The 21350-nt window shown below is 38.7% G+C and overlaps 1 protein-coding gene across 1 annotated transcript in view; it reads left to right on the top strand.

The window, feature by feature from the left end:
- LOC118796980 (receptor-type tyrosine-protein phosphatase mu-like) overlaps positions 1 to 21350 on the top strand; it is a 269176-nt gene that overhangs the window by 106865 nt on the left and 140961 nt on the right. The window contains exon 7 of the mRNA XM_036556162.1: positions 7525 to 7818. Coding sequence (XP_036412055.1) covers positions 7525 to 7818 — 294 coding nt within the window. The remainder of the gene's footprint in view (positions 1 to 7524; positions 7819 to 21350) is intronic.

The following is a 21350-nucleotide window of genomic DNA, read 5'->3' as shown; positions in this document are numbered from 1 at the left end:
CTGTGCAGATTTAATCAGCTCTTGCCTGAGGCCTGGCTCTTGATGTGTGTGCTACCATACGCACTTGGTCTGTAGCTTACCAAATACAGAGAAACAGGAATGGCATACAGAATCGAGCCCAAAGCTGTAACCCTGTCTATAGTGGTTGTTGTCGTGTTTATATATATATATATATATATATATATATATATATATATGTTTGATATATATGTTTGATTCACAATATGTATTACATATTACATAGTTACATAGTTAAACTAATTTGCTAATTAATTACTTTTACATTAAATTTACATTGTTTTACACTTTAAAATATCAATGTCAAAAAATATTAAACTGTCAAAAAAACAAAAAAAAAGTTGTAAGAGATGTTCCAACATAACCACTTCTTTCAATGACCTGCATAAAATAATTCAAGTAAATGTGCAAAGAGATTTCAAGGCTTATATACACTAGGGCTAAGCCAAAAATAATGTCATGATACTTGCCAAATGTATCACAGTATCACAATATTTGATGATATTGTAAGATTAATTAATAAAGTTAATGACTTCCTGCTTCCTGCTATACTATGCTAAAAGAATGTCAATAACACTTTACTGTAGGGCAGTGTTTATAAGGATACATTTTAATGACAACTGACAAACCCGTACAGCCCCATCTCTGGGGTACTGTTTTTATATGCAATCATGTTACTGACCTGTTTTTTTTGTTGTTGTTGTTGTTGTTGCCCCTGTCCGAACTTTTTTGAAATGTGTTGCTGGCATCAATTTCAAAATTGGCATTATATATAGCCTTACAAATGTTAATGTTGTTCTTTTGTAAAGTCTTACAAACCTGACATTGCTTGTAATAATTAGATTGTTTTGTTCTGTTTTCCCCCTTATAGCAAAAAGTGGCTATTTCTGTCATTTTATCTATTCTTTTCCATTTCTGAATGCTGCTGTTGCATTAAAGTTTGTGATCTAACAAAGCTGAATAATTGGAGATTTTATTAATTTTTATGAAATTTGTTTTACAAACTGCTTTTTTTGAAGAAGAAAAACAAGAATAGACATATAAGTCACATGTCAGTTGTGTTTTATCTTTTGTTCTTCTTAAATAATAAAAAGCTCTTAACGATCTGAACTGTGATCTGAATGAGCTCACACATATGCTCCAACAATAAAAGAAGCCTCATGCATATTTTAAACAGTGATATAAACACTGTAGCACATAGAAAGCCCCAGTTCTACACACTGAATTTTTTTTAATGGTTCTATTGTTGCTTCTGGTCCTGGGGTCATTGAGTTCCTGTGGAAGATTACACCAAAGGTAACCCAACATGAAATTGTACAAGTAAACCAGACAGAAAACACAGAACAGAAACTTATTTATTTTGTTTTAATGCGTTTTGAACCAATCTATCAGCATTGCTAAGATTAAAAATCTACATTGTTTCATGACACCAATACCAATATACCAGTATACACAACATACATCAACCAACCCTTGGATACACCACAGTGGCGTTAACATGGTCCATGCTTGGAGTGACAGACACATTTTCTTATCCTCCCTCCTCCGTTCTAGTTTTACTTTGGATTAAGTGGTTCGTTTTAGGTGATGTTTGATTGGCCGGCTGTGGAAAGAAGGATTATGGAGTATTTAGGGGCCCCTGGCTGGGTTCACTGTGGGACAGCCATCTGTAGGATCTGTGACCTGCAAATGGCTACTTCAGACACATAAGCACACACACACTCTCATGCATACACAAACATGCAAAGCAAGTACAGACTACCATTAAGTGTAATGATACACGTTTTCAAGTCTGATACGAATTTTGAGGTTAAGATTTAATTCTGTATTTTATGTGTTTAAACTGTTTTTAATACTACAGAGCTCTAATTATATTTAGACTGGTTTGGTCCTTAAATACATTTTAGGCACTTTTTCAGTGCCAGCCATGCCAGACGTCTAACAAAATTAGTCTTAAACATCGAATAGAATTAATAAGCAACTTCAGAAAAAATGCCTGGTCATTTCAGCATGGGTGCATACAGGGCATAAGCCCCTCCCCCTCCCTCCCCCACTTTACTGTGATAAGATGCACTCAGATGCCTAATTTTGTGTTAAAAACTGCAAACGAGAGACAGAGGGGTGTATCGTCGATACAGTTTTAATTTCCAGTTTACCACAAGGAATGAAAAACAATGCCAAAATGCCACTTTAGTTGAGAAATAATGTACGGCTGTCAATTTACATTTTTTGACAGCAGGGAAATGCACTTGAAAACATGTTTTATTTTTCAAAAACAGATGGAAGTCATGTTGGCAGGTTTTCATGTAGGATGAATAATGAAGGCTGAGCTAACAGAGCTAACACAGTGTTAGACGCTGATAATGACTCCTTGTTTTTTTTATTGTTTTTGGATCTAGCTAACATCAGCTAGAGTAGTTAGCCTAATAAGTGAGATAACCCTGCTATCTGTACCTTCTGTGCCATGTCTTCAACATTGCGTCCTTGTCATTTTGCTCATGTTCAGGAACTTGTGTTGTGAAGTAACAAAGTACATTTTCTCACCGTGAAGTGTAATGAATTCCAGTATTCAGATGCTGGTATCTCGAACAATACTTGACTACTCTATTTGCTAACATATCGTCACTGTCACACTGTCTGTTGTTTCCTTTTTCCAGAATTTGAAAACTCCAGTCAACCTTTGCATTGTGTTAAAATTTTATGATGAACAGACAAAAAAAACTTTCAGAAGTTTCATTAATTTCCATTAAAAGTTAAGAATGTTTTGCCTTCGCCTGTAAAGTTACCACACAAATATGTAAACATGTAAATATCCTATGCTTTTAGTTCTGCCTTCTGATTCTGAGTTTTAGGTGTTTATGTTTTTATAGTGCAGTATACTGTGCCTTAAATGGGCACACACACGCATTCCTAAACTTGGTTTATTTATTCATTACTTTGTGTCAGTATTTCTTTCATGATCGATCTGTACGGTCAGACGAATTCTGCAATAAATATGAAATACTGTTTATTATCATATTGGCTATAGTGTAACGGCCCTGTGGTGGGCATCCATCACTTCTGCCTGGCCCAGTGGGCATATATTCTCCCCAGTGATGCCATCTTACAGGATACAGCCTGCACAGCTAGCACCGAGCCTGCCAAAGGCATAAAGTTTTGATGTGTTCATCAATGATAATGTCTTAGCTGTAGCCATGCATATAAACACATTCGCAAAATGAACAGTTCTGCTGGGCCAATCTCTCTCTCTCTCTTACACACACATACACATACCTCAGTTCTCAGCAAGATTTATAAATGAAATTTTACTTTTGGATGAAGTGGTTTTGTTGATCAATAATGCAGTTTGTTTGACCTGGCTGCCTGATTGACTCAGTCAGCTCTTCCTGTGACTTGTGAAGCAGATGCAGCTGGAACAGCACAATGGGAAGCTTACAGAGCGTGTCTGTCTTTGTTTTGACTGTAAGAGGGAAATGTGCAAGCATAGTGTTTTCACCGCCAGCCTATATACTGTACTGACAAAGACAGCTATATCCCCTTTCACCACACAGGTAGACACATACACATACATAGTGGTAAGAGAAAAAAAATCAATACACCACAGTCTTGCCATGATACACGGATGCCCAAGTATGAATATCAGTGTTATCAAGATTTTCAAAATGGACCTTTCTAACTGAACATATGCCTCTGGTCATCATACCGTACCATTTAAAAGACAAAATTCTTCTTTTCATGTAGGGATGTAATGTTACATGTATTCATCTTGTACGGTCAAGGTATGAAGATCACGGTTTGGTAATGCGGAATCAAATTTCACAAGCACGAGTTCCACCTGGAAACCTTAAGCTGTAGGCCTTTAGCAAGTTAGCAGCAGCAGTCCACAGAGAAGCATTTGGGTGTATCTTAATACCAAGAATGCATATTGAGCAACAGCCTTCGCCTGCAGGTAGCGCCAAAAGATCCGATCTAGAATTCATAACTGGCACAGTGTTACAACTCCTGACCTCCAGTCAGCTGAGTTTGAGGTGTTTAAACAGTGAGTGAAAGATGAGGAAGGCAGCTGTCGGGGGAAAATGAGGATTAAACTCATATGCATTTGCATGGTCTAGTAATGTTTTTGAAATTGAATTATCAAAGAGAACACCCAGCTTGAAAGTTGTCAAAAAGAAAAAATAAATCACAGTCTTCCCAACCTGTCAATCATCCCATCGGGGTGGGGCCAAAAGCAGAAAGGTTTTAGAAGCTTAGAAGTTCCGTTAGAAGATAGAGTGAAATGGAGTAATATATCCACTTCTGATGGTTATTATATTTTTATACATGATCCACCAAGAATCTTTAATTGAACGTTTTTCTGATTTAATAAGTGGCCATGGGTCGAAATTATTGTCTGTGATAGCTGACCATAGGATACAGATAGAGGATAGTCCAGCATCGATGTCTATCTTTTAATGTACACAGTGAGTTTGGATATTGCTGTGTTCCACTTTATCTGTTATCAAAAGTGTACATATAAAATGGTGAAGTTGTAACTGTACTGGTAAATATAGACATGTGTAAATCACACAACCAGCTTGAGTTGGCAGTAGCCGCTGTACTTGTCGGTACCGTGTCATATTTCGGTAGGGGGTCTCTAACGTCCTGCTTTTTTTTTTTAAATGAATATTACAAAAATTGCTGGTAAATGTGTGTGATGCAGTGAGCTGGGTTATTTAGCTGGGAAAATCAGCAGATGGTAGATCAATATATCCACCTCTGTTGCTCACTTTGTAGATGTCCATGTCCAGTCTCACTTTCTGCCTCCATTCTCAGTTTATAAAACAAGGCCGAAGTTGGCTTCTTTTCTGAATTTTTCAGTCCACCTTAAACAGTGCTACATTTGGGTGCACTGAGGCACCAGAATGTAACTGCTGCATTGTTTAAGGTGGACAGAAAATGTGAAGAAGAAGCTGGCAAGAAGGAAGTCAAGTTCAGCCTTGTTTTTATCACTGAAATTGATAAACCAGAAAACTTGGTCACACATTCAGTTAAACACTTTCATGTATAAAGACATTAAGCATTGCAAGTGGCTATATTTCTCTTCTTCACCTCATCTGCTAATGTAAGAGTAGCTGTAAACTCTTTAGCCTCCATGTTTTTAGATAAAACCTTTTTTGCTGCGCATGCTGTCGGCCCCGCCCTGACAGGATGATTGACAGGTTGGGAGGACCATGATAATGAAAATGCAATCTGGTCAAATGCATTTTCAAAGACATTGTGACACAGAATGCGCGCAGGAATTTGTAATTGCAAAGAGGAATGGCGCTGTTTTCCATTTACATTTGAATTTTGACATCTTTCTATCGTGGTGTTCTCTTTGATAATGCAATTTCAAAAAACATTATTAGAGAGTGCAAATACGTAAAAGTTAGATTACATTTTAATGATCATTTTGACACCATTGTTGCATAATCACATAAGTCATGAATATGCAGTTCTGGAAATACATTTAACTTTAAATAAAGCTACTTGTAATGCATCTAGATCTCTGTAAAAGAAATGTCAATACTTGTGCACCAGTGGAAAATGTAAATTCAAACTTAGGATTGCTTTGCCATTTTGCATATTACATTTTTTATTTTAATTTTTGATACTGATGTGCTTACATAATGCTGCAGCCTAAAGAGCTATAATGTTAATATACATATTCATTGTTATATCCCTTTTTGTTATTGCTTATCATTTATAGTAGCTAGAAAGTTAGGACGGACTTAATATAGATGTGTGAAACAAAGTGACAAACAAGATGTTAAGTTGTTATAATTTTATTTTACATTATTTTATTTAAAAAAATAAATAAAAACAATGACAGGCTTTTTTGTTACTGCTCTTCACATTGACAGGCCACATTTAAACTGATTAATCTGTTATTCATTGATTAATTCATGTGGATAATCAACTATCACAAAATTTTTTGGTAGTCATATTGGTAGTCATATTGTCATACTTAGCATATCACAAATTCTTCATCGTGTCTAGTGGTTCCCACCCCAACACACACTGTCTTCCTCTGAGCTGTAAAACAACGCCTCACCCAGACAAATGTTTTATTGATTGGGAATAGCCCTTTGAGGCGTGTCAATAAACTTAAAGCGATCCTGAGCCTCATATTTTGAAGCTAAGCAGTTTGTGCCGTCCTGCTCTGTGCAATATCTCTGCTGCCAGTGACTTTGAAGATTCAGCTTGTCTCCTGCACTTAGGCTCGAGCTTTTCCGTTCTGTACATTAATAAAGAGCATAGAGGAGCGATTTCTCTGACCTTGTCTTTTCCCGTCGGAGCTGCAATCAGTAAAAGATGTCATCTGTGCAGGATTTTTTTTCCTGATTGTTGTAGCTCTTATAACAGCACCTTCCCAAACACACACAGGGGCCTTTTTCATCAATAACACCACCCATGGACAAGAGGTTTATTGATCAACAGACATTTTCCCAGATACATCCTCTACTTACGTCACTACCTTAGGGACAGTCCAGGATTGCCTTCCTGTCACATGCACCATTCTGTTTTATTCTGAGAAGAACATCTGGACTGTTCCCAGACCTCTTCTAAAGGCAACAGTGTTTCTTCCCAGTTCCTAGAGAGTACACCTGTGTGATGTAGTTTTTTTCTCACCTGATTCAATTTGGCAGTTAATTAACAAGCCCTTCCATGAACATGGAAATACTGTGCAGTGCAGGAGTATACTTCAAGACAAGTATTACACATCCATAGTAATAAGATCAAACTGTCTAAATCCTGCAGGCTAACAGTGGAGACAACAGACAGCTGACTAACATGATTGTTATGTTCTGATTATAGACTCTTTTATCACAATCACATACATAGAATATACATTGAAAAAATCAATGGTTATTTGAAAAAAGCATAATTTTTCCACTTGCCCCAAACATAGTCAGTCAGCCAAGACATGTTTGGTGTCTGTCATTTGCTCTTTTTTTGTAGTAGAGTTGCTACTACTCTTGTTCACTTTTATAGATAATGTCATACAGTGTCAGAAACCACATAAGTAAGTCAATTCGAGATTACTTGATGCAGTTTGAGGCAAGTGCGTGATGATTTAGGCATGCAGTTTGCACATTGCTAATTGGTGTAGTGTAACCTTGTTAGTTACGTCAGCTACATAGCTCCAGTGCAAATCTAAAGAAGGACTTTAGACGCCAAACATGTCTTGGCTGATTGACTACTTTCGGCTTAAGAGTGCAATTGTATCATTTTCTATTTTTCCACATAACTGTTGCTTTAATATCTTAACAATAATACAAGAGCAGAGGTACCTAAACTTTGTACAACTGTGTGCTGAATTTTATGACAGTGAAGTCTTAGTCAACTTGTACAATCAAGGAAAAATTCTATATCTATGTGTTCAGTTCTTGCTAGCATCTTGTTCCCTTCATTTGTACAGCACAGTATCCTTTATCTCTCACAGCATACACTGCAGAACCTTAACACATGCTTCTCCCCTTCCAGAGCCCCCGGTGCCCATCGCCCCTCCCCAGTTGACAGCAGTGGGTGCTACATACCTGTGGATTCAGCTCAACGCCAACTCTATCAATGGAGATGGACCCATTATCAACCGTGAGGTGGAGTACCGCACTGTGTCCGGAACCATGTATGACCTACAGCCCGTGGACAAGACATCGCACAAGATCGGCCACCTGGACCCAGACACAGAGTACGAGATCAGCGTGCTGCTCACTCGGCCACTGGAAGGGGGCACTGGGGCCCCCGGCCCACCACTCAGAGCTCGCACAAAGTGTGCTGGTGAGTAGCAGTACACACCTTTACAAGGAACTTTTTCAGTTGTGTGATGGGAATTTTCTGTATTTTTAGGGGCTCGAAGTAAAGCAGTACTTTTGCAAGTTTGCTTCTTCAGTTTTACAGTGGAGCTGCGAGGCTAATGTTGCTGACAAGTAATAGAAACTTATACTCCACCAGTTAATGTCATGCAAAATGTGTTGTATCTGACTTACACATTGTCTGATATAAGGTTCTAAACTGTAAGTACACCACTAAAAGCAGTAGTACCAGCCACTATGAATCCCGAATTTCGTCCTGACTTTTGTCCAGTTGGTGGTCTTAAACTTAAACATTATTCGTTATTCTCACCTGCAGCAATGATTGCTTAGCTCCACTGTTTTTCTTGGCTGACTGACTGCATTTAGGGAAAGTGAGGGAATTGGGAACTGTTAGGAAAATGGTGTAAGTTTGATTTTTCACCAAATTTTTCATTTTAAAATGTTAACCTTAGAAGCTCCATGATGGAGGAAACCTGGTACTGATAGGGAATGTGCTTGTTCTATTGCGTACATCTTGCATTTGTCTGGTGAACTGTATATATTGATTGCAGAATTTTGGGTGAAAACTAAAGTTTAAAGCACTTGTAGGCCAAGCGATTTCTGGCCCAGGAAAGAAGTGAAGGGAGGAATGCTGGTGTTCACTGCAGAGATTTTGATTCGGTCAGGTACAGGTTGTTCTGCATTAGGGCTGTGAGTTGTTAGTGCTGAATAGTGTATGTTGCAGGATAAATGAGTTAGTGTCTGGAGAGGAACTTGACCTGAACAGCAGAACCTCTGTGATGGAGGAAGTCTGCAGTTGTTTAGTGTTGACTCTGCCTGTTATAGGATACAATTCTGCTCCTCGATAGAGAGTTCTTATTGTCTCTAGCCATGGCTGGAGGAGATAGTGAGTGTGTGTATGGATGTGTGTAGCAGTTGGAAACTGGTTTTGGGTTGTAATCAGCACTGTGACCTCCTGCTGAAGGTCTCACTGTTTCTTTGAGCAGATCTGATGGGAGTGGATAGAGCTGCTCCCTCAGCCTTCACACCTGGCCCTTAGGGCTGTCTGTAGCTGTGTGTGTGTCTTTGTGTGTATGTATGCATTGATACATATATGTGATGGGTGTTTGCTTTGTCTATGCATGAAGTGGGTGTATGTGTTTACTATGTAATTAGTCAGTGTGTGATGTGTGCTGTGGATTTACATAGGTGTAATTTTTGTCTTTAAGTATGTGTGTGTGTGTGTTTGGGTGTGTGTGAAAGAAAGTTAACCTCAAGGCCACCCTCCCTCTCACTGTGTGATGGATGTTTAGGCCCCATGTGGAGTGTAGCTGAAGGGTTTTTCACTTGTCCTGTTCTCTCTTTGCCTGCACGTCCATCTTACTGCACCCCTGCCATAGTTCGGCAAAAAAATCAAATTATGAATTTTTTCCCTTACCCACAATGTAGTCGTTAAGTCATGTTAGGTGTTTAAAGCTGTTGTCCATTGTTCATTTATTAATATATTTTATGCAAACCATAGGACAGGTTGCTCATCCTTGGCCAAAATCCACAATCCGTGTGCCAAAATCAAATGTATTTTCGCTTTTATTTCATTACTTATCTGCCACTACAAGCAATAGCTCATGCTGCAGGAGCAGTATGAGTGTCTGTCAAGAGTCAAACATTAAAACGGGCAGTTCATGCAGACAGTACAGCGCTAATGTGCTGCTAAAAGAAGATGAAGCATGCACTGATGGTGAATTCCCTTGTTTGGTGCAGGCCATTGTAAAAATGCATTCCCACCAGTCGCAAACTGAACCAGAGTTCACTTGGAAGCCGATTGAGATTCGCGATTTTTTTAGACTTTGGTTCAAGTATTTGTTGTTGAACCGAGTACGGGTGGAGTGTTCACATCTGTCAAAACAAACCAGCTAAAGAAAAGGTCTGACATGTCCACGCCAAACAAGGTAGATATGAAAATGCTCTGACTTAGAGCATCAGCTTTTAAAAATCTTGGGTAATGTGATGTCCTTCATGAATACCACATTCATTGAATCTAACTTGGATGAGACTGTTGTATAAACACCCTGAATGCTGCAGCAGGAATCATGGCACTGGGTGGTTCTGTTCTTTGTTACTAGATCAGTTACACTTTTGTGGTCAAATTAAAGATGACAGTATACTACAACCACTACTTTTACTGAACTGCGAGTTTATTATGTTCTTTCATTCACACAGATGATAATAATAATAATAATAATAATAATAATAATAATTATAGCAACACTTATTCTTGCGCTAATTCTAATACAAACACAGTGAAAGTTGGAGCTTTTATTTCATTGTTGTCAAATGAAATGTAAAGGGGAAAAATACCACCCACTCCGCACAGTTGTCTCAATACAAGGATTTTGTTACTGGCACAGGCCTTTACATAGATGAAGCATATTGCATAACTAAGAAGTACTACCAGTCTAGCAGTCTGTAAGCCTGATTTTGCACTTTTGTCTATTTGCATACAAACAGACATAACATTATGACCACCTCCTTGTTTCTACACTCATTGTCCATTTTATCAGCTCCACTTACTATATAGGTGCACTTTGTAGTTCTACAATTACAGACTGTAGTCCATCTGTTTCTCTGCATACTTTGTTAGCCCCCTTTTACCCTGTTCTTCAGTGGTCAGGACCCCCATGGACCCTCACAGAGCAGGTACTGTTTGGGTGGTGGATCATTCTCAGCACTGCAGTAACACTGACATGGTGGTGGTGTGTTAGTGTGTATTGCGCTGGTCTAAGTGGATCAGACACAGCAGTGCTGCTGGACTGAGAATAGTCCACCAACCAAAAATATCCAGCCAACAGCGTCCTGTGGGCAGCGTCCTATGACCACTGATGTAGGACTAGAGGATGACCAACACAAACTGTGCAGCAGCAGATGAGCTATCGTCTCAGACTTTGCATCTACAAGGTGGACTGACAAGGTAGGAGTGTCTAATAGAGTGGACACAGTGAGTGGACACAGTGTTTAAAAACTCCAGCAGCACTGCTGTGTCTGATCCACTCGTACCAGCACAACAAACACTAACACACCACCACCACGTCAGTGTTACTGCAGTGCTGAGAATTGTAGAACTGCAAATTGCACCTATATAGTAAGTGGAGCTGATAAAATGGACAGTGAGCGTAGAAACAAGGAGGTGGTCATAATGTTATGCCGGATGGGTGTATGTATGTCACTTATGTAGCTCCAGTGCGTTTTATACAAAATGTTTACACAAAATTTTTCCTTTACACTGAAATCCTAGCTCTCTTCCATACATCACACTAGCTACACAGAAAACACCTGAGGACTTTCAATACTTTCCCAGACTCAAACTCTAACACACTGTTCATCAGCTCATTTCCATTTATAAGCTTCTAGCACAGGGGCTATTAACCTATTATGGCCACAATGCACTGTTTTGCTCTCCTTAATGAATATTTTGGCCTGCTTAAGTGAAATGAACAGACTGAGCACAGCTTATAGGGTTAATGAATGTGTTATTTTTTTTAAACATATAGATGTTGTATTAATGTTTGTCCTTTTTCCTTTTTCTCCTTTCTCTCCCCACATGGTCATTTTTTTTTCATTCCCTCCCTGCCTCTTTTGTTATCTTTGTTCGGGCCGTAATGGAGGGACGATCACAAAGAAATACAAATGTAACGAGAAAAAAGGAGCTCTACTCTTGAAAGTAAATTGTATTACTTCGTATTCAAGCTTATCTTTTGTGTCCATTATTGCCTCGTGCAGCGTACAAAGGCTGTTTTATCCTCAAGGTTTGCCTGATTGTTGTGGAGGGGGTAGGCTGGGGGGTGTTTTTTATTTATTATTTATTTTAGCTGTCTGTGCTTCAACATTTTTCCCATATACTGTTCACATGTTTGTGGCCATCCTTATTTTCCCAGAAGAAATTCTCATTGTTGCAAAGAAAATTAGTGTTGCTTTGCATTTACTGACCCCTGAGCTGGTCTTTAGCTGAGTTAGGGTATATTGCATATTAATTAACAGTGGTTAGTCACATTGCTTTAGCTGAATTTAATTTTGCAGGACTTTTTGTTGATGAATTTTTGTTCATTTACAGGTAGGGTTGGGTAGAAATACATCTAACGATGTTACGTAATCAGGATGCAAAAACCCTCTATTCCATTACAGTTACTGTTAAAGAAAATAGTCAGATTACAGATACATTATGAAAAACAGGACGATATCCAGCAGGATTACATTTAAACCACCTACATGCAAACTTGTCACCCTTTGCCAGAATTTGCTGTTCTGAAAGATGAATATGTCTCATGAATAGTGTACATTAGATACACTTTTTTATTGACACAGCTGAAATCTGCAGCATTTTCCTGGAGGTGTTTTTGACCAAGCATTTACCGTGATGTTCCATATTGCCAGATTCTACAGTAACAAACTAATCTGGAGGTAAACTCTTTTTTTCTTGTTTATTTCTACATAAAATTCTAGTATGTGAGTAGCTATAAATCAGACTTTTGCTAACATACTGAAGTGACTAACATTAGATAGCATTAACATTAACTAAGAAGCATAACGTGGAACAGAAAATCACAAAATATGAAAAAAGCCTCGAAAGCGAAAACATTGGTTTCATTTTCGTTTTTTTTTCTTCAGTGGTTTTGAATGATGGGTACAAAAATGTTAATATGTGTAAATGGTCATTGTTGGTAACTAAGACTCAACTCTAATTTAGTTTTCGTCTGAAATTAATTAATTCACATGAAAACATTAAGAGTTACTGAGAGCTGATAAGGGGCCGTCAACAAATTACACAGCGTTCTTTTAGGTCTAAGGATGACGCTCCAGTATAAAGCCATATAAGGCCTTTTAGCAGAGAGAACGCCAGAGTTTCTAGAATGGTCGCTATTCATAATCACTGTTGATGAGGGGTCTCAAAAGGTGAGTCTTACCAGTTTGACCTTTTGACTTGTGTAAAGCACAGATAAATCATCTAAAATCTATTATTTTGCTTCATACACCGGTGCAGTTGTACTGTTTGCCTTGTGTTTCACTTAAGACATTTTATTAAAATTGTTTTTCTCTTGCCTTTATTTAATGATTTGGCATTAAACATTTTAAAATAATGAAAAGTAATCAGATTAAAGTATTTTAATGTAGTAATCCTTTGGATTAGGATACAGATTACATTTTTAACAAGTAATTAATAATCTTTACTGCAATACATTTTTAAAGTAACCTTCCCAACCCTGTTTGTAAGTTAATGAATATGTGCATTAACTATCATAATACAGTACTAACTAAATTGGTAGCACCAGTAACAAGACCCTGACCAGACTCACTGCATAGCCTACAATTTACAAATATAAATCACATTTGTAGATGCATTTACAGTTATTTAATATTAAATTGCAGTGTGTGAGGTCAGTTAGAGCAGTGACTGGCACTGGAGTCATCACAGCTGTATTTAACAAAACAGAGGGCTCTGAGGAGCAGTGCTAAATAGCTAATACTTTTCTCGCTAATGGTGTTAAGAGGCTGTCACACTGAGGTAGTAGACACAATTATCATAGCCATTAACCATATCTATGCCTTCACTGGCTTCACTAGCTTGCTAATGCTAACACTAAGGTTACTTATAAAACCAGTAACATTGAAACCATCTCACTACTGGACTTTCTTGGAGTCACGTTTGGTGATTATCTTCAAAAAGAAGCTAAATGAATCACCCTCTTTACTTTTGTGAACAGTACAAACTGACTTTCAGCAATTATTGTGGTTCATGCAGTTGTAAAAAAGCTCAATATGCTTATATGGGCACATATGTGTTAAACCTGTAGTTAAATGTTCATCAGTAACTCTGATGTTATGATTATTATCTTTCTCCATTTCACTGCGTATATAAATGTGTATGCTTGTTTGTGTGAGTGTGTGTGTGTGTGTGCCCTCTCTCTCTCTCTCTCCCTCTCTCTGTCTGTATCTATGTCCCTTTGAGAGCAGGTCTTTCATATTTGCATGCAGAGCTGATGTTGATTAGAGCATCACTTAGTGAGGTCATTCATAAATACACACAGGTGTGAAATGAGGACATTCTCTCTCTCTCTCTCTCTCTCTCTCTCTCTCTCTCTCTCTCTCTCTCGCTTGATCTCGCTGTTTCGTTCTCTCTCTCTCACTCTCTCTGTGTTTTGCTTTCTCTTTTTCTATTACTCTTTCTCTCTCTCTATCTCTGTTTCTCTGTCTCTTTGTTTCTTTATGTCTTTCTCTCCTTCTGTTTCTCTCTCTTTTTCTGTTCTTATTTCTCTCGTTCTTTCTCACTTGCTCTGTTTCTATCTTTCTTTCTCTCTCTGTTTCTCTCTTTCTATCTCTTTTTTTGTCTTTTTTTCTCTCTCTGATTCTCTCTTTCATTTCTCTTACTTTTATCTCTCTCACTTTGTTCCTCTCTCTCTGTTGCTTTTTCTGTTCTCTCTTTCTTTCTTTCTCTCTCTCTTTTGTCCTATAAAATCCTCACCTGTCCCTGTTTCTCCTTAGTTAGCTGCACTCGTGCTGAGATGTGTTCCAAACTTTTATAAAGTGAAAGCGTTCACATATTTTCCATTCTGTTTTTTTGCTATGGACTCTCTTTTTCTCTTTTATCTCTCTCTCTGTCTCTCTCTCTCTTTCCTTTTCTCTCTCTCTTTCCATTCTCTGTGCTCTTTCCTCTCTCTCCCTTTTCCTGTTCCCACTCCTTCTCTCTTTCATCTCTCTCTCTTTCTCTTTCTGTCTATATCTCCATTTCACACTTGCACCGCTCATTCATTTCACTCTCTTTATCTCTCTTCTCTTTTTTCTTTTGCTCTTTTCATTTTTTATTTTTCGCTCATCTTTTGCTCTCTCTCTCTCTTTCTGTGCTCTTTCCCCTCTTTCTGTCTGTATCTCCGTTTCACACTTGTACTGCTCATTTCACTCTCTCTCTCTTTATCCCTCTTCTTTCTTTTTTCTATTGCTTTTCTCTCTCTCTCTCTCTCTCTCTCTCTCTCTCTCTCTCTCTCTCTCAAGGCCCCCATGTGTTCCTTAAATTGCAGTGTTTTTTTGGGGTTGGAGGGACAGTGGATTGGTCATTTTCTCCTCAATGATAATAGCTTTGTTGCCTTGAGGTATGAAGGTATGAATAGCCACAGGCCCGACTGCTCTCTCAGCCAGATAACCCCGAGCTGCCATTGTGTTCATCCCCCTCCATGTGACCTCTAGGGTTTACGCTTTGTTCCGGAGGACGCCGAGTGAAGGCTTCTCACTTTTAGCCGCAATGAATTAGATACTAATTCTGTGTCCTTTTGTCAGCCAGAGAAAGAGTGAGAGATTGAGTTTGGTATGGCAAAGGAAGGTTATCTGACTGAAAAGAGGAAAAAGAAAGAAGAAAAGGCAGCTGTTTATCCTTCGTAGCCGAATGTGGAATGGCCTATTGTGTGCTTCTCAAGGGTGATGCTGCATTTATATGCATTTATGAAACAATTTGTTCCTCAGCTCTTCTCTTTTCTTGCCTCTTCTATCCTTTTCTTCTTTCTTCCCCTTTCCTCCTGGAAGCAACACTTCCAAATAACTGAAAGAATTCAAGCAGCCTTTCCACAGCTGCGAACAGATGTCTGTCTACTGAGCTGATTCTCTTACTCTTCCAAACCCAAATAAGCATCACCGTGCTCCTTTTAATAAGCCACTACTCCATAACCAGCAGCTATACACCATGCCTCACTTCTTTATTTCAGCCCAAATTCTTCATCATCTGGAACGTGGGCTGACTGGGAGCAGACGAGCCTCGCACTAATGATGATGAATTTGCTCCCGGATGATTCTAGACACTTTTTTGGAGTTTGATGCAGCGGAAAAGGCGCCGCTTTCGACACTTAGCAGGCTGTCTGAAATATTGTCTTTCTCCTAATCAGTCACTCATAATCTATGGCCTGTCACTTCCACCATGCTGTGCTTCTTCATGAAGGAGCAAACGTTTTGTTTACGAGGCACACTTGTTCAAGAATACTTCTCCAGGTACAGTTCAGTTCAGTTAAATTGTATTTATTTTTTACAACAGACGTCATCAAAAAGCACCTGTACAAAACTGTAGGTCCAGCCCCCTAATAAGCAAGCTGAGTGGGGATGTACCACTTTTTCTCTCCGGTTACTAATTCTGAAACTTGAATTTGTTACTGAGAACTGATCTGAAAGCAGCACTCTTGTTTTCTTGTTCAATTTAAAATCTGTACATCACACTGTATGGAATTGTTTGAGATTGTTGTTCTGTGTAAGGTGCCTTGAGGCTACAACTACACAAATTTAACATTTAATATAAAAAGAAAAGAGAAAAAAATTAAGGGGTAAAAAGGGAAAAAAAATCATAAGCTACCAAACAAAAACTGCCTCAATTCTATAACAACCATGACTGTGGGACAGTATCAGATGTACTTGGGTCCTGTGTGGCCGATACCCCATATGTTCATCCCAGCCTTTATTATCCAGTAACTATATGGACTACAATGCTAGTGCCTATTCACACCAAGAATGTTTTTTCAGGTGAAAAAACCAGATGCAGTTTTTAACATAGTGGTACCTTAATGCCAAATCTGATGCGTCTTTTTTTGTCCAAACACTCTGAAAATGTGGGAAGAGGATGGAAAAGGAAAAATGGATTCCTTGAGAAGTAGCAGTGATGAATTACTCCCTTTTTTCTTTTAAGCACTGCAACTATATGACACACTAGTAGTGGCTACACCCCACTCAACAACATGGGGAGCTCCACACCCTCATACTAGAGGTGAAGCTGAATAACAAGTGATTCCAAAACGTATTTTCCAATGTCATTGGGGAAATTCAAGGCTGTGTTTGTTGTTTCTCTCAGTAAAAAGGAACAAACGAACTACAGGGAGCCTCTTTTCTTTCTGATAAATGCGTCTCAGAGATTTCGCCATGTTTTTAACATAAACTACAAAACAACATAAAGACACAAGCGTTCATAAGCAGGAAAACTAATAGTTTGCTGTCCTTCGTGGGCATGAACAGACTAGGATGCACCTAGATATACTTAAAAACATTATGTTTATATAGCATAATTCCACCATCGTTCCCCAGCTTTTCAGCTCTGGTCCACCATATTTTAACCTCCACATTATTCTAGTCAGCATTTTGTTTGTCTTGTAAGCTTTTGTGGTCTGCCAAAGCAAGATGAGCTCTTCCACCACCATCTTGATACACATTTCTTTTGGCTGCAGCCATGATAAACAGCTCTAATTGGTAAGCCTGATTCTTAACACATCCGTACAATGTCAGTCTCAGATTTAAAACTTTTCAAATCTTTTCTAAACTTTTCAAATCTTCAAAAAGTTTTGTTTTTGTTTTTTTTTCCTAATAATTAGACTTGGTGTGATTAGGTGTTCAGGATTTGTTCATATCTGTAGTTTGTTTCCCTTTGGTCTGGACTAAAGCAGAAAATGATACATCAGCCCTATTCATACGGGATTAAATTTGGGGTCCTGGGGTAATCTCCTCTTTTACAGGGACTCCTCTGTGATTTAATACTGTCCAAATCGGCCATGTCTGTTTCACCAAACTCTGCATCTCTGTGTTTTTCCAGGCAGACGTCGCCTCACTTTGGTAAAAAAAGTTTCATGACCGATGTTGCTTGCCCTCCCCTGGTGCCTGTATCAGAGATCCTCACCCAGATCTCTAGAAATATTTTTCTAGGAATTACTAGTTGTGTCACTGTCAGTTCATTAAAGATCTAATATTGAATTTTGATAAAACAAGATATAACCCACTAGGAACTCGCCTGTCCTGAGGTAATTTTATCGCTGTTGGAGTGCGAGAGTTTTATCACTGGGGAGACGTGTGCAAAATTTTTACAGACGTCTCCCTGATAAACTTATCGAATCCAAAAAGGGCTGTTGAAGCATTTAAGTTCTAGTTTGCACTGACGTATGTGGCAACTAACCAAAAGATGTAAACAGAAGTGATGTAGAGAAAAAGTAATAACTGATTGGGTGATGTTTATGATGTACATTTGGCGATCTCTTGGACACATGCTGTTCTCTGACCTGAAAGTGATCATAGCTTTGACACAAGTCTTATTTTATCTTTGTAGAAGTTTACTCATGAGGCTATCAGAACCACTTGGATCAGAGAGAAAACAAATTACTTATATTAAAAGTATATCTGAAAACTATCAGAAAAAAACTGTGTTCTCATTTGTGTTAACCTTGTTTTATTACACACTTCTATAATCTAAGAATAGCTCAGCCAGTTTGATTTGAAGACCCTGTAGTTACTGAATATTAAGCATTAGTATGTAATAAACCTGGGATTGTAAGTGGTTAAACATAACTTGTAATATGAATTGGAGTCTGGAAGATAAATGAAATTGGACAGTTTTTGAGAGGAACTTTGTTTTCCTTTGCTTTGTTTTTCTTTGTTCTTGCGAGATTCTGTCTGCTTTAAGTTAGATGGATGCTACAATATGTGATGCTCCAACTACACACTTTCGCCATCGTATTTTCTTATTGTTTAAAACCTCATTTTAGTTAATGAGATTCTTAGCTACTCAATCTGAACACAGTTAAGAGAAGTAAATCAGATCTGCAGCTCCTAACTCATCTGAGTGAAGTCATGGGCTCCGCTCTCATTGGGTGCAGAACACCAGGTCCTATCTAATTTGTCAGACTAGCATATTGTGTTGCTCCGAAGGTCAGTGGTCACCACAGGGTCATGCTTCATCACGAGACAGAGCTAGGCAGGTCTCTGGAGCCGTCATGACCCCAATCACCACAGCGACGGTGTAGACGGGAAAGCGGAATAAGCGATCGATTCGAACTGTGGTGTGTAACCTGCCCTGAGTCAGCCTATTAGAATAGGTGTGTGTCTGGAAGCGTGTCTGTTGTCGGAGTGTGTATTACCATAGGTGTAGGCCTGTCGATTGGGGATTAAGACTGGGTTTGCATGCTTGACTTCTCCGGGCTCTATTAGACGTGTTTGTCTAGCAAACTAGATGGGCATTCTACTGATACCATTTACTAGTTAGTCCTCTGTCTGATCATTTGGCATCCTGAACTCCGTTGAATAGTACCTTAAAGATTGCTGTTCTGTGAATCAGGGCCTGGCTGATATTAAACGTTTGTTATGGACACCCAAGCTATTTGTCTATGTAGTAAGGATTTGCTTGCTCAGAAAAAACATCGATAATAAAATAAATACATATAATAATACAATAGGAAGTAATTTTACGCATGTCTGTGTGTTTGTTAAATGATTTCCAAACCTCTCCTTTTTGATGGCCCAATATTAATTGTAGTTATCATTTAACTCCTACTTTAGTTAATTAATGCTTCACTAAATTACATAAAGTTTGCTGATGATGGAATTTAATAAATCAGTGTGATTGCTGGGGGAAGTCAGAAACCAAACCTGTGTTCTTCTAACCGGCTCCTAAGATACTTTCTGAAAACAAGAAATTCGTATTGTTTTTACTGTGTTTATGTTCATTTGCGTTTATTCTGATGTTATGTAGAATTTTTACAGACAAAAACACACTTACTGCTGAGATAAATGGTTTTAAACAATTTGCTTAGGTGTCTTTTACTTTTGTACAGTATATCAAATATCACTCTTTTATCATTATTTCTACTGATGCTGATAAATCGATGTAACCTTAATATTGGACATTTTTATTGATCAAACGATATATCAGTCGGGCCTTTGAGTCCAGAGATTATTATCTTTGAGACACATGCAGCACCATGAACTACGTTAAAGAAGTTTATATCTGAATGTTCTGTAATGAATGAAAAGTTTTTGTCTGCAGTAATAAGATCAGAAGCTGAGTGAAGCTGAACCGGCACGTGTCACGTGAGCTGTTTCTTGCCGCACTCAACAGCACCTGGATCAATACCTTTCTGAAATGGAAGATTTTACCCAAACCTGCCTGATTAAACAGCAGCCTCGGAAGGCAGCAAAGGGCAGAAGAGCTGTCAGTCATTATGGAGAGTTGTGTGTGTGTGTGTGTGTGTGTGTGTGTGTGTGTGTATATATATATATATATATATATATATATATATATATATATATATACACACACACATACACACAGACACATATATGTGTGTGTGCGTGTGTGTATGTGTGAGTGTTATAGCAAAAAGCTGGAGCCCACAGGCCTGATCACTCTCGCTCTCTCTTTCTTGCTGTAGCTCATCACTGGACTGCTTTGGGCTGTTAATCAGGGGCCTGGCAGCTCTGAGATCAACACATTGTGTTTGCTATATGGCCTGCCCTGCCGCCACCACCAGGCAAGGGCTGCTCCATTAATCAGACAGAGGGGGAGAGAGAGAGAGAGAGAGAGAGAGAGAGAGAGCGAGAGAGATGAGGTGAGCTGCTTGGACATCAGCTCGATAAGTCGACCCTACCTGTGCCTGGATGCCAACGGCTGTGTGTATATGTGTGTTTGTTTTCATAGATTTTCAAGACTTAAAAACTCAAAAACCTAAAACTTTTACACAGGACTGTGTATATCACGCATGGGACATATTATTACATATAGGTACTTATGTATGTAAATATATACATATAATCTTATTCTCTGTTAATATTGCACTTGTGCTATTGTTTCGTGTTGACCAGAAGAGGATGGGTTCCCCTTTTGAGTCTTGATTCCTCTCAAAGTTTCTTACTCTTGCTCTTAGGACGTTTTTCCTAGCCACTGTTGCCATTGGCTTGCTCATGGGGGCTTGGACAAAGTTTTTTCTGTAAAGCTGCTTTGCGACAACGCCTGTTGTGAAAAGTGCTATATAAATAAACTTTGACTTGACTTGGTATACATACTTACATGTAGCACATATGAGCTGTATTATTGCATATAGTTATATGCATGTGTATACTACACATGAAATATTTTTTTACATACAGACATATTATGACCACCTGCCTAATATGCTGTTGGTACTCTGCATGTTGCCAAGACAGCTCCGACCCGCAGAGGCATGGACTTTACAAGACATTTGAAGGTGCCCTGTGGTATTTGGCACCTGTTGTTCCAGCACATTCCATACATGATTGACTGGATCGAGATCTGGGGAATTTGGAGGCTAGAGCAACACTTGAACTGTTCATCATGTTCCTCAAACCCTTACGGAACAATGTATGCAGTGTAGCAGGGCACATAATCCTGCTGAAAGAGCCCACTGCCACTGGGGAATCCCATTGCCATCAAGTGTACTTGGGATACCGAAATTTTAGGAAGGTGACGTGACAAACTGATGTCCACATGGCATTGTAAGTACTTTCAACGGGGGACTGGGGTTAGCATGGTCACTGACCAGTTTTGCACTTGTTTGCTTACCATCTAATATATCCCAGACCTTGGCAAGCATTGTCGTTGTGAGAAAATCACCAAATTATGGGCGAGATAAAGTTGCAACCTATGTAGGCTACAGTTAGCGTAACATCCCAAATGCACACGATTCAGTTCCTCCTCAAATTCACATTCCTCCTGATAAAGCA

Source organism: Colossoma macropomum, unplaced genomic scaffold, assembly GCF_904425465.1.
Source record: "Colossoma macropomum unplaced genomic scaffold, Colossoma_macropomum, whole genome shotgun sequence".
NCBI lineage: Eukaryota > Metazoa > Chordata > Actinopteri > Characiformes > Serrasalmidae > Colossoma > Colossoma macropomum.
Note: the sequence above shows the minus strand (reverse complement) of the source record. Positions and strands in the feature narration are given on the sequence as shown.